Here is a 16,922-nt window from a genome sequence, read left to right as displayed (position 1 = left end):
TGTACATGTGGGCATAGGCGCAGCAGTGACAACAGGCCATTTCTTTTTACAAATCTGGCAGTATAGCTGTGACATCACCCCATATTCTTAATAGAAATACTGTTATCATAGTTATGCTATAATCATATCATATTTTTTGTGCAAGATAAGGTATGTGAGATCACTGGAAAGGTTATGATTTACTGAATATGATTATTCTATTTGTATGCATGTATCATTTCTGTATCTGGAGTTAGGAACATTGACTATCAATTACAAGTGGGTTTACACCTGGGGAACACCCACCAGACAGAATGCAGTCAGTCTGGACGGGCCATTAGAGAGAACAATATGTCTTAGAAGATGTTTATCACCTTCCTGGAAAGCCTTCCTGTGGACACTGCAAATAAACTTTTGACTCATGGCTGCTTTGACACTGCAGGGTCATGTGATCGTGTCACCTGGTACTGGACTCCATGATAGAACACCAGTATTTTTCCTGGGGCGGGGGAAACCAGGGAACCACACTGGGAAACAAAGGGTTCCCGCCATATGTAAAACCTATTTAAGGCAGGGTAGTAACTTAATCAGGGTTGGTTCTTCACTGAATCCCCGGCCAGGATGATTGCTGGAAACATCTAAGAAACAAAGCCAAGGGAGGGGAGAAGGACTGAGCCCAGGCTGGGAAGGTGTCTGGCCTGTGAAAGAAATACCTGGAGTTTTAAGCTGCAAGCAAGAGCATCTTGCCTACAAGAACCTCTGCAATTTGCCTAAAACAACATTGAGAAACTACTACTTGTAACCAGTTTTTTAGTATCTTAAGCTTAATTAAGTTTTTGTTTATTTTGCTGGGTAATCTGCTTTTATCTGTTTGCTATCCCTTATAATCACTTAAAATCTATCTTTTGTAGCTAATAAACTTTTTTGTTTTCTCTAAAACCAGTTTGTGGAATTCATAACTGGGGAGGGGAGGCAACAAGCTGGGCATATCTTCCTCCACATTGAGGGAGGGAGCGAATTTCATGCACTTATGCTGTACAGTTCTCTGTGCAGCGCAAGATGATATTTTGGGATTGCACTCCAGAGATGGGTGTGCACTTGAGTACTGGGTGTGTCCCTACCTGTGTGTGCTGGAGGAGGCTTGAGGGCCTGGCTCAGCAGGACAAGATAAGAGAGCCCAGGCTGATGGAACAGGTGGGCTCAGTGGTACCCCAGCATATCAGGTGGCACCCCGGAGTGGAGAGAGAACCCGTCACAATAGCCACCTGACATATGCTGTCCCAAGTATTGCCAATAGGTTTTTCCAGATCATAATCATGAAGGAGGAAGTTGGAAGAAGGATAAAAAGACAGTTTTCTAGTACCTTGGGAGATGCAGGAAGAAACTGCACATAGTGGCCATTCAGAGATGAATGGAGGGGAAACTGGGACTTGGTGGGAAGGAAGATAAAGATACAGGAGCAATCAAGCTACAACCCTGACTTTTGTGGGGCCAGGAAAGAAGAAATATTGGGGGTCGGGTGGGCTCCTGTCATTATAGTGTGTAAAATTGAGGAATAATTTAAAGCAACATGTAGACCAGGTGTAGGCAACCTATGGCACCTGTGCCAAGGGCGGCACGCGAGCTGATTTTCAGTGGCACTCACACTGCCCGGGTCCTGGCCACCGGTCCAGGGGGCTCTGCATTTTCATTTAATTTTAAATGAAGCTTCTTAAACATTTTAAAAACCTTATTTACTTTACATACAACAATAGTTTAGTTATATATTATAGGCTTATAGAAAGAGACCTAAAAATGTTAAAATGTATTACTGGCACGCGAAACCTTAAATTAGAGTGAATACATGAAGACTCGGCACACCACTTCTGAAAGGTTGCCGACCCCTGATGTAGACATTAACTTTTAGTAGCTGAAAGCCTGTACTAGCCTGTCACAGGAGTAATTCATAAAGTTATGTGTGTAAAAGAAGTCAAAAATGTCTGAGACCTTAAGGGTTGGACAGTGACAGATCACAAAACCTGGTAATGATTGAACCTGGTGATACTCTGAATAAGACGAGCTCTCAACCATGCTTGTAGCTGGTTCCATTGCTTCACACTGACTACAGTTATTCTAAGCTCCAGAGTGACATACAGAGTCAGGTTCCTGGAATATTATGATATATAGATATATCTTATGATATATAGAGAAATGGGGAATTTGTGTTGCCACTTTGTGTAGTTCCCAGCCTAAGTGTGGTCCAATGGCCCTTTGTCCTGCTGCAACAGTCCCTTAGTGCTAATATATTTGAAATTGATACAGATTTTTTGGTCCCTGTATGCAGGCATTATCTCTTTTATGTAAGGGTAACACAGACCTATTGCAAAGTTGACCGAATTTCCATATTTTGTCATTCCACAGCCTCCCCCATTTCTAGTCTCCCCTTCTGCCTTCTTGTTCTGTTTTCTGTTGCCAATTGTCCTTATGTTCCCATGGTGTTGGTGTCCTGACTCACTCACTATTTTGATCTTAAAGCCTTTCGTATTGACAGCAGGTCATCACTTTGCATGGATTCCAGTCAGAAAGAGGGTGACTATATGTTACAATAGTGGGTGTGAAAGATGGTTTTGGGGAGTTGAGGATGAGAGAGAAAAAGTTTCACCACTTCAAGGAGCAGAAGTTTTCAGGATTAGACCTGTCATTATAGCTTATTGAGAGCGTTATGCTGGCTGCGATAGGCATACAGTACAGGAAAATGATTTGTAGACTGAGTGCTGCATAGGAGCTGCTAACACAACAAAGCCCTCTATCTTTGTGGAGTCCCATTGAAATCAGTGGGATTGCTGTAAAGGTGCTAGGGTCTGTGTTAACATAGCCTAATGCAGGGTAAGGCCCATAGTTTGCCTGCGCCAAGAAAAAACAACGTCAATGCTGGCTCAAAGTGTGACTGCTTCAACATTTTCAGTCAATACAATTTGCATTTGCAAGGCAGAGGGCACAATCATGGGTGCAGATGCTTCCTCCCCTCTTCCCCTTTAGAAATTTAGACCCCAGTCCTCCACAGAGCTCTGCCTGACTTTAGGGGTACACCTGGCCAAGGCTCATTGCAGGAGCGGGACCTTAGATACTATTTTGAAAAACTGCCCCAAGGTTTTGTTTTAGGTTGGATGGATTTGCCTTCATAGTTCAAAGATTTTTCCTTTTTAAAAAGCCTGACTTTCCCCCCTTAATTCTGAACGTTTTGGCACGTAAGCATCCCTGGTGCTGTCCTGGGGTTTGTTTTGTTGTTGTTGCTTTAATCGTGTTTCTTAAAGCTGCAAAAAAACCAACACTCCCCAACTTCACGCGCCTGCTCCTGCTCTATGGGACACGAAGAAGTAGGAACGCAATTCTCCAAGCTCCCCTGCGCCTCCCACCGCTCAGCGCAGCACGGCATTGCCCGGCGCGCGCCCTGCGGTTCAGCGCAGCGGGCAGCGGACTGCTAGTGCCCACGCCCCGCCCCGCCCCGCCGCGCCCCCTCGCGGGCTGTGACGCAACAGCCACCCCACATTCGGCCGCGTCTCCCTCCCTTACGCTTCACGCTCCTGCGTGATGACATCACACCACGATCCCGATAAAAGCCCCGCGCGGCGGCGGCTTCCGCCTTTTGAGAGGCCCGAGCGCTGGCGAGATGGCGCCGGTGAGTGAGCGGGACGGGCGCGTGGCCGCCCGGCGGCCGCGGGCCGGTTAGGCAAGCCCCGGTACCGCTGCGCCGCCCCCCACTGCCCGCTTGCTCCCTTCAAGGGGAGGGACGGGTCTGCGCCAGCCTGTCCCTGCGGGCCAGGACGGCTGATGGGCCGCCCAAGGGACCCCGGCGCCGGGGGTCGCTCTCAGCCCGCAGATGGGGGGGCAGCCCTGTTGTCATGGCTCCAGGGGCCTCAGTCCCCCTCAGTGCAGCCTGACAGGCCCTTCCCCCCCCCCCCCTTGCGGCAAGGCTGACACTATCCCGAGGCGAAACACTGAGGGCAGGGGGCCAAGGGCCGTGGCTGGGGGATTATAAAGCGGGTAGCCCATGAAGGTGGAAATCAGGACTGCAGAGCTCGCGCTATAACCGTGGGCTAAACGCTTAACTGCGTCCGTGCCTCGGTTTCCCCAAAGTCGAGCTAACGCCTCGCTGCCTTGCCGAGGTGGTTATTAGCCTCGCAAAGTGCGTTGAGGTCTTGAGGTGAAAGGCACCATGTAAATGCACAGCCCGTTCAAACTGGGTCTTTCAATAGCGTGACTCGGACCCTGTGAAATCTCAACTATGCATTGACCGCTGTGTGCGCAGGCTGAGATTTTCAGACATGAGTACCTAAAGCTAGGCACATAAATCCATATTTAAGCACCTCGATAAAAGTGGCCTGCTTTTTTCAGAGGTGCTGAAGACTCCCTGGTCCTATTCGTTTGAATGGAGCTGGGGGTGCTCAATACTTCTGAAAATCTTCTGTGGAGGCACCTTTTTTGGTTAGCATTTTCAAACATGGGTGCCTAAAGTCTCCATCCTCTGAGCATGTTTTGTTGCTGTACTGTCTATGTATTTTGGGAGTTGGCCAAGTTGACTTTTAATGCCAATTTGGTAAGAGCTTTCAGTACTTATAGTAAGTAGACTGGTAATGAGAGGTCCAATAACTGATATGATATATAGAATAAGAAACTAAGGCCTACAGCAAGAAGGCTTTGCAAGTATAATTACACCAATATAGTTAAACTCTTATATTTGTATAAAAGTGCTTGTACTGGCATGAGCTATACTAGTTAAAGTGCATTTACGCTGGTGAAACTGCAACTACAGTAGGGCTTTTACCAGCATAGCTATGTTAGTAAAACATCAGAGGGGTAGCCATGTTAGTCTGTATCCACAAAAACAACAAGGAGTCCGGTGGCACCTTAATAAATCTGTTAGTCTTTAAGGTGCCACAGGACTCCCATTGTTTTAGTAAAACATGAAAATTCCCTCTCTGACCTAACAATGCAATAAAAAATGCATGAGTTTAGCTCAGGCCTTAAGAGCCAGTGTAATCAGCTCTTTGTCCAGGAGGTGTCAGGCAATTGTGTGGTAACTCCTTGCAAGAGGTAGTGAAGGAGTCCATTTAATGCTAGTACACCTCTACCCTGATATAACGCGACCCGATATAACACGAATTCGGATAAAACGTGGTAAAGCAGTGTTCGGGGGGGGGGTGCGCACTCCGGTGGATCAAAGCAAGTTCAATATAACGCGGTTTCACCTACAACGTGGTAAGATTTTTTGGCTCCTGAGGACAGCGTTATAGCGAGGTAGAGGTGTATAAATAAACAGGATTCTGTTTTCATGCAGATGTCCCTGGTAGTAGTAGGGTTTTTTGTTTTTAAAGTGTGTGTAGGGAGTTGGGGGAGTGATACATAATAACTAGTTGACTTATTTTTAAAGCAAAAAGACAGAAAATCAAAAAAATCAGCTTGGAAGTTTAGCCTTGACCTCACCCATCCTGTAGAAGATGGAATATTTGATTCTGGAAATTTTGTAAGTAGCTTTATTATTCTTTCTCTTAATGAACAACTTTATAATATGTTTAAGTATATATGGAGATCAGACCGCAGCTGACAATGTGTATTAATTATGAGTTTAAAAAAGTAAATTGTCAGTATAGTTTTATATTTTAAATAAATGCATGTTAAAAAGGCTTGAATTTTCAAACACAAAAAGTATGAAACATCTTTTATAGAGAAGAAATTTTATTCATTACATTAAAAGTGTTCAAGATTGTTAGAGGTTGTTTCAGTTGCTTACAGCAAGATTTTATTGTGTTATGTACATAACATGTACAGTACATTTGGATTTTTTAACATGTGCTATATGGCTAGGGTCCCTTCCCTAGTGCATACCTAGGGCACCATTCCCTAGTGTTCTTTTTTCCTCTTTTATTGAAATAGGAACAATTCCTAAAGGAGAAGGTTAAGGTCAATGGAAAAACTGGAAACCTGGGGAACATAGTTCACATTGAACGTTTTAAGAACAAGATCACAGTCATATCTGAGAAGCAGTTCTCTAAAAGGTGGGCATAGTTTTGATTTATAAGGTGGTTGTTGATTTGCTTGTCCTTGTATACATATTATGGTTCAACTGATTCTGAATTATGATTAGATGGACAGGATATAATTTAATTCTGATATGATCTAGTGTAAAATAGTGTAATATTTGATTTTCTTAACATGTAAATATTAGTGACTTAAACCAGGCCTACACACAGTTTTTGTATCAGTTTAACTTATGCTTAGCCATGTGTTGTGTATTTGTACAGAGATAATTAAATCAGTATACCCCTTGTGTGAACTAAAGCTATGTCGCCACTTCAAACTGTACAGTGGCACAGCTGTGCCCCTGTAAGGTCTCCCATGTAGTCACTCTGTGCCAACGGGAGAGAGCTCTCCCATTGGCATAATTAAACCACACCCCTGACTGACAAAAGTGCTTGCATAGACATAGTCACAGTGTTTGATAAAGTTGCCTTATACAGGGTTAGCTTATTCCCCATAATTTAGGGGAATATGCTGTATCAGAATAAGCACCTTTATATTGCATCCACACTGGGGAATTTGTGGGGGATTGTACCCCTTTAACAGTTAAGGATTACAGTTTGTTGTGTGTGTAGATATGCTTTTAGGATGGGAAGAATACTAAACTAAGTGTGCTAGTGTCAGTTTCTAGTGCTTTGACATCACTGTCTTCACTGCCATAGCACTGTGTGATAGTGAAGTATAACATACTGCAAAAATTTGATACTTCAGCAATGAAATTCTGCATATGAAGTAGTTAATATACATATAGTCCATTTTAGTTTCTGAACAGGGGTGTTAGGCATGGTGACCTTTGGAAATATTCAATGTCTACTAAAAACTGCAATTTTTGTATTTGTTACATTCATAAAATTGAATACAGCATGTCACACAGAAGACAGCAATAAGAAGTCTTATGAGAGAATGTTAATTGATATTTACCTTTTTTAAAGGTATCTGAAATACCTCACAAAGAAATATCTCAAGAAGAACAATCTTCGTGACTGGCTTCGTGTGGTCGCATCTGATAAGGAGACATATGAGCTGCGCTACTTCCAAATCAGTCAAGATGAGGAAGGATCAGAGTCTGAGGAATAAATGAAGCTTTTACTGAAAGCTTTATACTCTTAAACAGCGTACAGAAGACTAACCATCTATTTATGAAAGCACTTTAACTTATTGGTGAATAAAGGTTTTGTACACTGTTTCAAAAAAAAAAGTTCCTGCTGAAGTGTGGTCAGCTTACTAACCTTTCTTGCACTTTCATTCACAGTAAAAGGCCAGTGTAGAGAAGTGTACTTTGTTTGCAATTCTCTTTCATCGGGGTAAATCAGGAGTAATTTATGAAGTCAGTGGAGTTGCACTGGTGTAGTAAAACTAGTGAAAGAGAGGAAAATTGGGCACTTTGCCCTTGCATTTACATTAAATTTGCATGCATTCAGAACACACAATCACATTTGGGTTCTGGCATGCACATTCTTATAGGACTTCTTGTGACTCTAGAAGGCCTTTGACCAACTATTTCCATCTTAACATGCCTAAAATTAAAAACCATGTAAAACTAAAAGTTTTAACATTATATTATTCAAATTAGGTAAAATAAAGGTTGAAGGTGTAATGTACATATATAATTATCAAAGAAAAGCAAGATTTTAATGATCAAGAATGTGATCTGCTTATATACAGAAAATAACGAGTAAAGTGCCATGTGCTAACATGTAGCTTATATCCCTAAATTAGAATACAAATAACAAATGTCATTTAGTATTTTCAGTCATCACCAAGTTTTCTAGTTTAATCCTTACTACTGGAGTATTTTAAAAACTAAAATAAGGAATAAATATTTAGTTTTATTTCTCCAGTGAAATAAAATCCGAGTCCCCATTGATAGTCACATTTAAAACGTCGCATCTTGTACTTTTTGAATTTAGAATTTCTTTCCCTAATCCCAAATTTAATTTTTTTGCTCAGTTGGCTGACTAGCAGGTCTGTATTTAAAATCAAAGGATCCTACACCAACGATGAAATAATTCAAACTTTAAAATATCAGAATAAAATGGATTAGGGACTTTGCAATTATTTTCTTCATATAAGCAAGATCTAGCTGTGGATATCTTACATAGCAGCATACGTAATGCCTGTCCTAAAAAGTGTACGGTCTAAGGACCAAATCCTAGTTTCATTGAAAGGAATTTTGTCAAAGCCAGAATTTTGGCCATGAACTAGACTGTAAACATGGCAAATTGTGTTAGGGGTTGTTATACATTGTAGCGTTCCCTTTGAGGTTTATGCTGTGTGTTGCACAAGCCTTCAAAATTATTTAAAAAATTTCTTTTTAGTAATTAAAGTTGAAGGATCAAATGACTCAAGGATAGCTAATAAGATAGTTCTAAGATCGCTCAGATAACTGGTGATCAAAAAACTGCTATGTGATGGCTGAAGGTGAAGGGGACAGTCATTTGGAATGAGTTTTGATTTCAATCCATTACTATGTGGAATAGTCCATTCTTTGTCTTATTTTCACACTTTTAGTAAATGTAACAGATATTTTAAAAATAGATTAGTTGTTTTTTGGTAGCTGAAAGCAGTTGTCGTCTTCCCTCTTTCCCCCCCCCCTTAGGCAGCAGTGCACAGTAGCTTTGGGCTGGCAGATGATACAAGAAACAGTATTTGGAAGGGGTGTGAAATACTTCTCTGGCCCGATTTAATAATATAATCCAATAGCCAGTAACTCAATCCAGTGTTTTATTAACCATTCTAAATTTTTAAGAAAACCGGATTCTAGTTGTGCCAAAATCGGTAGTGTGCATGTGGTTGGAAGTGCGATACTGCTGGCTGAAGGTCTCTGTGTGTAACGATGTCCCTCTAACAGTCATGCCCTGTTTTAGGTGAGCTCTTGCATCAAGTTCCTTCCCCAAATCCCTCTGTCTCCCAATGGAGGAAAAGAGTCATTAATAGCTTTCTGGAAGTCTGCTTTTAGATCCTGATTAAGCCTACATAATCTTTGCATGGAAGGATTCCTCTGCCCACTGCGAAGGGGGTAGAATCAGCCACCTCTGCAATATCTGAGTTCAGCAGAGGTGATCCACATGGGACAGGGGGGATGTGCATAAGAGAAACTGAAGGATTTGCTGGAAGTTTTCCTCCTTTAGTCCCTTCCTACACATTTTAATGCCTCTATTTTCAGTTGCATAAGCAGAGAAGAACCTAATTTTAAAAAGATTTCATTGTGACTGTCCAAAAAGAATAAAAACATGCATTAAAAATTGTTTGAAGTAGAGAGCATTTAGATACTTAACTGTATTTGTATGGGATCCTATATTTAAGTGAGTATTTCTACATCAAACAGGTAGTGGATATTAGTTAAAGTCACTAGAATATTCATTCTCCTGTTCTTTTGCAAGTTAATAGTGGGTAATTTGAAGATTGCAGCACAATGTAGCAAGGGGACACCAACCTCTTCCAGGATAAAAGAGGAAATTCATGTTTCCATGTAGTTAAACAGAGAGCCTGAGCAAGGCAGGTGACAACGTAGGTGAGCTTTATGGAATTAGCAATTTTGTTGAATATTCCTGTGGTGAACTAGGAAGTTCTAGAAGAGTATAACAAAATTTTCTGCTTGAATAGCAAGTCTGAATATACCATTATGAAGTCTGGCTCTAGGAGGGTTTTAAGTTCCTGGTGGATTTCTCTATACCTCAGCAATATGTTTTTGCTGACATTGCATACACAACTACCTCTTCAGAAAACTGCTAAAATACAAGGCAATGCTGAAAAATAAAAAAGTGTTGGCGCAGCCAGCTGTCAAACATTTATAATCCAAATAAAGGGAAGTAAATGTCAAAAAAAAAAAATGATTAGGCTCATGTCATTTTTCAATTACAACTGTTCCTAAAATACAGTCTGCAAGAGGAAGTTGAAGTTGGAAAATGGCCACAGCTGATGTCAATTGTCATAGCTTTAGTGACTTTAATGGCACTATGACAATTGACAGCAGCTGAAGATCTTCCCCCACCAACTCAAATGGGGAAACAATACAACAGCAACTCCACTTCTCTGAAGTAATTTTTTAATTTGAAGATGCCTGGCATTTTCAAAATAAACTACCACATGCCCAATAGTGCACTTGTCTCAGATGACTGTACTTTTGAGGTATTGCAGACATTACCAAGCTGGGAGGGGTTGCAAGTACTTTGAGCAGAGGATTAAAGTTCAAAATGATCTGGACAAACGGTCTGAAATAAATAGGATGAAATTCAATAAGGACAAATGCAAAGTACTCCACTTAGGAAGGAACAATAGCACACCTACAAAATGGGATGTGACTGCCCAGAAAGGAGTACTGCGGAAAGGGATCTGGGGGGTCACAGTGGATCACAAGCTAAATAGGAGTCAAACAAAAAAAATGTTGTAAAAAAAGCAAACATTCTGGGATGTATTAGCAGGAGTGTCTTAATCAAGATGTAATTCTGCTGATACAGCCTCAACTGTAGTATTGCGTCCAGTTCTGGGTGCCACATGTCAGGAAAGAGTAGAAAAAATTGGAGAAAGTCCGGAGCAGAGCAACAAAAATGATTAAAGGTCTAGAAAACATGACCTATAATAAGCAAAGGTTGAAAAGTTTGGGTTTGTTTGGAGGTGAGAAAGACTGAGTGGGGACATAACTGTTCTCAAGTACAGAAGAGGTTGTTACAAGGAGGCGGGAGAAAAATGGTTCTCGTTATCCACTGAAGCTAGGACAAGAAGCAATGGGCATAAATTGCAGCATACTTCCTGTCAGGGTTATTAAGCACTCAAATAAATTGCCTAGGGAGGTTGTGGAATCTTGGTCATTGGAGGATTTTAAGAGCAGGTTAGACAAATATCTGTCAAGGATGGTCTAGATAATACTTGGTCGTGCCTTACTTGTAGGGGATTGGACTAGATGACCTCTCAAGGTCCCTTCCAGTCCTATGTTGTGTGAAAACCTGTGACCTTGTTCACAGCCCTGATGGTGGTCTCTCTTGGAGCTGCTAAGATGCACATCTTGAATGACTCAAAGGTAGGTAGGACAAAGATTGCCAGACTCCAAAGCTATAATTCCCCCTCTGCTTTTGAAACATCTTAGCCATGATGGTCAATAAATACGGCCCTAGCTCTGAATGAATATAGAATGATAATTATAGTAATCTTCAAATAAATACTGCTGGTTGAAAATCAGGCCCCCGTTCCCTGTTGGGTACCTAAAAACTGAGGTCACTAGTCACTTTTGGAAATTAGTTTGAAGTCCAGGGCAGGGATTTGCTCTTCTGTGTTTGTACAGCACCCAGCACAATTCCTGATCAGAGCCTTTGAAGACTATCATAAATACTTACGACTATTACTACTTGTATAACAATTTTGTTTCTAATCACAACTGAAACCAGTCAGTCGTGGCTTTACAGCTGACTCAAATTTAACCAATGATGTCCACAGATGACTAAGAAGTATTGGGCAAACTTCTGCTCTCATTCAGCACAGCATAAATCTGGAGTAACTCTATTGAAGTCATTAGTGTTCTTTGTGTTTATTTGAAAGCCAAAGACCCTGAGTGTTTTTCACAGGAATTTCAAATTTGAACACTGAAATAAAAAATAGTGTTAAAAGACATTGCTTTTTGGCTGTAAGTGCACAAATACTATGCGCTCAGAAACCTCCCGCAAAACCCTACCAGTGTATTTTCCTTGTTGCTGTATTTAGTTAGACAAAACAAGGCCCCCCCTCTATTTCAAAGAGTCACATTTCAAGGCAATAAGCTGCCCTTTCAAACAGGCTGACAACAAAAACATGCTGATTAAATGTAACAACCCTGAATCACCTTAACACCTACGGGATACCACTACCATGTTTTCTGTCCTTTGTTTTAAAGGGTGCTGGCTGTTCCTCTTGCAATTGCTATTTAGCCTAAGGCCTTGGCTACACTTGCAGATGTACAGCGCTGTGAGTTAAACCTGACTTCGTGCAGCTGAGTAGGGAAAGCGCTGCAGTCTGTCCACACTGACAGCTGCCCAGCGCACTGTCGTAGCCACATTTGCGGCAATTGCAGCGCTACTGGGAGCAGTGCATTATGGGCAGCTATCCCACAGAGCACCTCTTCCCATTCTGGTGCCGTGGGTTGTGGGAAGGGGGCATGGGTGCAGGGCATTCTGGGTCCTGTCCCAATGCCCCGTGATGCATCGCTTCGCATCCCAGAAATCCCTTTGTTTCCGTTCACCCTTGGCGCCATCTTTCAATGGTTTCTGTGCAGCGCGATCTGTCTGCAGGAAATGGAGCCCGAACTGCTGAGGCGTATGCTGACTTATCTCGCCAGCACGTTATGTTTGGCTGTCGAACTATTCCTTAAGATCCAAAGTGACAGTGAGAGTGAGGAGTCCGACGATGCTATCGAGCCACGTAATGTGTACTACACGAAATTGCTTGTGGCATTCATGGACATGCTCAGCACCGTGGAACGCCGCTTTTGGGCTCGGGAAACAAGCACCGAGTGGTGGGATCACATTGTCATGGAAGTCTGGGATGACGAGCAGTGGCTGCAGAACTTTCGGATAAGAAAAGCCATTTTCATGGCACTGTGTGAGGAGCTTGCCCCCACCCTGCGGCGCAAGGACACGAGATTGAGAGCTGCCCTGCCAGTGGAGAAGTGGGTGGCTATTGCAATCTGGAAGCTGGCAACTCCAGACAGCTACCGGTCGGTCGCAAACCAGTTTGGAGTGGGAAAGTCGACCGTTGGAATCGTGTTGATGCAAGTTTGCAGGGCCATTAATCGCATCCTACTCAGAAGAACCGTGACTCTGGGTAACGTGCAGGAAATAGTGGATGGCTTTGCACAAATGGGGTTCCCTAACTGTGGAGGGGCGATAGATGGGACGCACATTCCTATTCTGGCACCACCACACCTAGGATCCGAGTATGTTAATCGGAAGGGGTATTTCTCTATGGTTCTCCAGGCGCTTGTGGATGGCGTTTCATTGACATTAACACAGGCTGGCCTGGAAAGGTGCATGACGCACGCATCTTTCGGAACACTTGGCTGTTCAGGAAGATGCAGGCCGGGACTTTTTTCCCAGCGCGGAAGATCACGGTAGGGGAAGTTAAAATGCCCATTGTGATCCTTGGAGATCCCGCTTACCCGTTAATGCTGTGGCTCGTGAAACCCTACACAGGGAGCCTTGACAGCAGCAAGGAACGGTTCAACTACAGGCTGAGCCGGTGCCAAATGACTATGGAGTGTGCCTTTGGCCGTTTAAAGGGCCACTGGCGATCTCTGTATGGGAAGCTGGACTTGGCCGAAAACAGCATCCCCGCGGTTATATCCGCGTGCTGTGCCCTCCATAATATTTGTTAAGAGAAGGGTGAAAGCTTCACGCAGGCATGGACCTCCGAGGTTCAACACCTGGAGGCTGAATTTGCACAGCCAGAGAGCAGGGCTATTACAGGGGCCCAGCGCGGGGCTGCAAGGATTAGGGATGCCTTGAGGGAGCAATTTGAGGCTGAAAACCAGCAGTGATATCTGGTGCCCTGCACGGGAGTGAAGTGCAGTAGTTCCAATCTTTAGGAATCAGTGTCTGCTAAGCAGACAAGCAGATTTGCAGTGCCTGTTTATTTCCTGGGCTAAGGAGTCTTTTACTTTATGCAATAATAAAGAATGTTTTCAAAGCCAAAAAATCCATTTATTGAAAAGAAAAAAAAATTATTTATTAAAAAGAAAAAAGGGGGTGGAGTGGGGAATGGTACAATCACAGATTCGCGTATGTCCTGTCTGGTGTGCTGTGCAGTGAGTGCTGCACTTCAGGATAGCTATACTGCATGGTGATGGGGGTTGAATGCAGAGGGTAAGGGTCGTGGTTTTCAGGGCTGGGTGGTGAAGATACTGTTGTTGGAGACAGCGGGTGGCTTGAAGAACACGGAAGTTGCGGAAAGTGGGTTGGAGGTGACAGTGGGGCACAACGGAAAGAGTTTTGGGACAAGGGCTGTAGGGGGGGTAGCGTTTGCGGTACTGCTCCTCTTTCTGCATGGCTACGAGCTCCTGGATAGCAGCTGCTTGGCGCTCCAGGATGCTTATGAGCCGATCCGTGTTTTGCTGCCGGTGCGCTGCGTTTTCCTGGCGGATCCTGCTTTCTCTCTCCCTCCAGTTCTGTGCTTTCTCATTCTCTTTAATAGATTGCCGCATCACTTCTTGCAGCATGTCTTCTTTGCTTTTTCGCGGTCTCTTCCTGAGTCTTTGCCGTCTCTGAGCAGGCGATAAGAGGGACGGCTGAGGTCTCAAGGTTGATGCTGCTGTATAGGCAAAATGCAACATTTAACAGAGGCAGCATTGTTTATACCAGACAGAGTAATGATTCCCCCCACACTTAAGGAGTAGAAAACACACAGGGTCTACACAATAGCATAATTTTCCCGTCTGAAACAGAGCACACATATCCCACGGGAGCCTCAAAATGGTGAGTAAGGGGGACTGATTGTTTCAGGGCTGCACTGTCCTCTGGGTTTCTGTGCCTTGGGGAGAGCCAACAGCTTCAGGGGGCACCTACACTGAACACTGTCCCAACATTTTCCACAGGAGTTCGTCCTGGACGATATCTCGCTGCTGAGGGTGACCTGGGAAGCAAGGGAGGGTCTTCTACTGCAATGCGGCTTCCGCCCTGACCCATATGCAGCTTGCCTGTGTGCAGTAATGGTCCCCCTGCCCCTCGCGGCACAGTGGCGTGAACACGTTAGCCTGGCTGGGACAAGGACCACGGTGGCTCTCCTGATAAACCTGCGGAAGCGCATTGCACACGTTGTGGATGAGACATTCGAGGAGATTACCGAGGCCGATTACCACGATGTGATAAACCACATCAATGCACTATTCCGCATCTAGGCATGCATGCCTAATCCTCCTCTCCCAAAGAGCCCGCACCGAAAAAATTCCTTCCCCCCCCCAAAAAAACGTTTACCGGGAACCTGCTCTTCTGTTTGTCCTCCACCAAGTACTGTCCGCTGCGACTGGCTACCTTCCTCCTGGCTCGAGAAGAGCTCCTGGCTGCATGGCTCCAGGGATTCCGGGGTATCTCCATCCGGCCCACCACCATCACTCCCGTTTTCCTCCTCCTCCTCTTCCTCCCCTCAACACCGGCTCTGAAGTGTCCATGGTGGTGCTCGGAGTGGAGGTGGGGTTAACCCCAAGTATCGCATCCAGCTCTTTGTAGAATCGGCAGGTTGCGGGGGGAGCACCCAAGCGGCCATTTGCGTCGCGGGCTTTGCGGTAGGCACTCCGCAGCTCCTTCACTTTAATCCTGCATTGCAGGGCGTCCCGGTCATGGCCCCTTTCCATCATGTCCTTTGATACTTTCCCGAAGGTATCGTAATTCCTATGGCTGGAGTGCAGCTGGGACTGTACAGCTTCCTCCCCCCAAACACTGATGAGGTCCAGCAACTCGCCATTGCTCCATGCTGGGGCTCGCTTGGCGCGTGGAGGCATGGTCACCTGGGAAGATTCGTTGATAGCACTCCACACCACGCCGGGCTGAGCAAACAGGAAGAGGATTTTTTAAATTCCTGGGGAATGTAAAGGGTGGGTCACATGGTTGGTTACCTGAGGCCAGGGCAGTAGAGTTTGAACTGATGACCAGAGTGGCTAGAACAGGCATTGTGGGATACTGCCGAATAATTCTGGAGGCCATTCACAGCGTATTGGGCGGCCACACTGGCGCCGCAGCGCTGCAGCGGCAGCGCAATACACGCTATTCCTCTCGGGGACGTGGAGTACATGCAGCGCTGCAACCACGGAGATACAGCGCTGCAAATGCCTTGCCAGTGTGGACGGGGAGTGAGTTACAGCACTGGGGGGGCCTTTACAGCGCTGTAACTCGCAAGTGTAGCCAAGGCCTAAGTGAGCTACACTCTCATTATTCAAAAGCTATGAAAACAAAGATCTGGGATTTCACAGCACTGCAACGTCATTCCACAGATATGGCTCAGTGCAAACATACTCATTTAATGTTGTCAAACTGATATTTTAAAAAGGAGTTTAATTATTTTCTGAGCACTGATTATGTAGTCTGACTGATAATGGAGCGGAATTTTCAAAGGCCCACTTTTCCATGGCCTTCACATATGTGTTGACTTTTCACACTATGAAACAAAATTTCCAGGTGGCTTTTGATATAAATTGCTCCAGAATTTAGTGTCAAATGAGAAACCTTTTCCTGTAAAGTTACGGCCTAGAAATGATTGCTAAATACATACATGCATTCCACTTCTACACTGCGTGGTGCAGAGGGGGCACATTGGTCAATGTGTAGTATGTGTACGGCTTCTGTTTTGCAGGGTTTATAAATATAATTTTGGGGGGTTAGTTTTAGCAATTTAAATTTTATTTAAATATCCAAAATCAGGGGGTTTTCAGGGATCTCTCGGTGTATACACTGTAGTGACTAATGTAATGTAATATATAAATGTGCATATAATATACATTATTAATTACAGCCGTGTATAGTGTAATCTTTTGGTAATGGTTCCTAGTGTGCTTTAGCATGGTACTGTTTCAAACAGCGCTACGTTAAAGGGCACTAGCGAACCTTTAGTGTGTGTCAGCAGGGTATGCGTGGCCCATTAATGTGCAATCCATTCATGCATGCTTGAAATCACACCCCCGTAGTCCACATTACTGCTTGATGTAGACAAGCCCTTATCTACCACTAACCATTTCCGGTGTTTTTTTGTTTTTTCAATTGGGAGGTGGTTATTGGTTAAAATCAGAAGCCCATCTGTGCTAGCTCTTAGAGGATTTGCCTCTGTTACTGTTCTCAGCTTGAGTTCCATCTGTATTTTAGCTCTAGCTGTGCAGATGCGTAAATTTAGCTCTGGCGCTCTCTGATGCAAGCCCGGGAGTCAGCCAAAATGAT

General features: G+C 44.1%; 1 protein-coding gene across 1 annotated transcript; it reads left to right on the top strand.

The window, feature by feature from the left end:
* The first annotated feature begins 3,585 nt into the window (after positions 1 to 3,585).
* RPL22L1 (ribosomal protein L22 like 1) lies at positions 3,586 to 7,234 on the top strand. Its single transcript, XM_026650182.1, has 4 exons — positions 3,586 to 3,637; positions 5,390 to 5,482; positions 5,893 to 6,014; positions 6,969 to 7,234. Exons 1-4 carry the CDS (start codon positions 3,629 to 3,631, stop codon positions 7,111 to 7,113), a joined length of 369 nt encoding a protein of 122 aa, XP_026505967.1. The 5' UTR covers positions 3,586 to 3,628; the 3' UTR covers positions 7,114 to 7,234.
* The last annotated feature ends 9,688 nt before the right edge of the window (positions 7,235 to 16,922 follow it).

Source organism: Terrapene carolina, unplaced genomic scaffold (genome assembly GCF_002925995.2).
Source record: "Terrapene carolina triunguis isolate 2854851 unplaced genomic scaffold, T_m_triunguis-2.0 Scaffold88, whole genome shotgun sequence".
NCBI classification, from domain to species: domain Eukaryota; kingdom Metazoa; phylum Chordata; order Testudines; family Emydidae; genus Terrapene; species Terrapene triunguis.
Note: the sequence above shows the minus strand (reverse complement) of the source record. Positions and strands in the feature narration are given on the sequence as shown.

Bases quoted from the DNA above. Each gene is read 5' to 3' on its own strand.
- RPL22L1 (XM_026650182.1), top strand. The intron at 5,483-5,892 runs GTAAGTAGCTTT...TTATTGAAATAG, and splicing joins TATTTGATTCTGGAAATTTT to GAACAATTCCTAAAGGAGAA. The intron at 6,015-6,968 runs GTGGGCATAGTT...CCTTTTTTAAAG, and splicing joins GAGAAGCAGTTCTCTAAAAG to GTATCTGAAATACCTCACAA.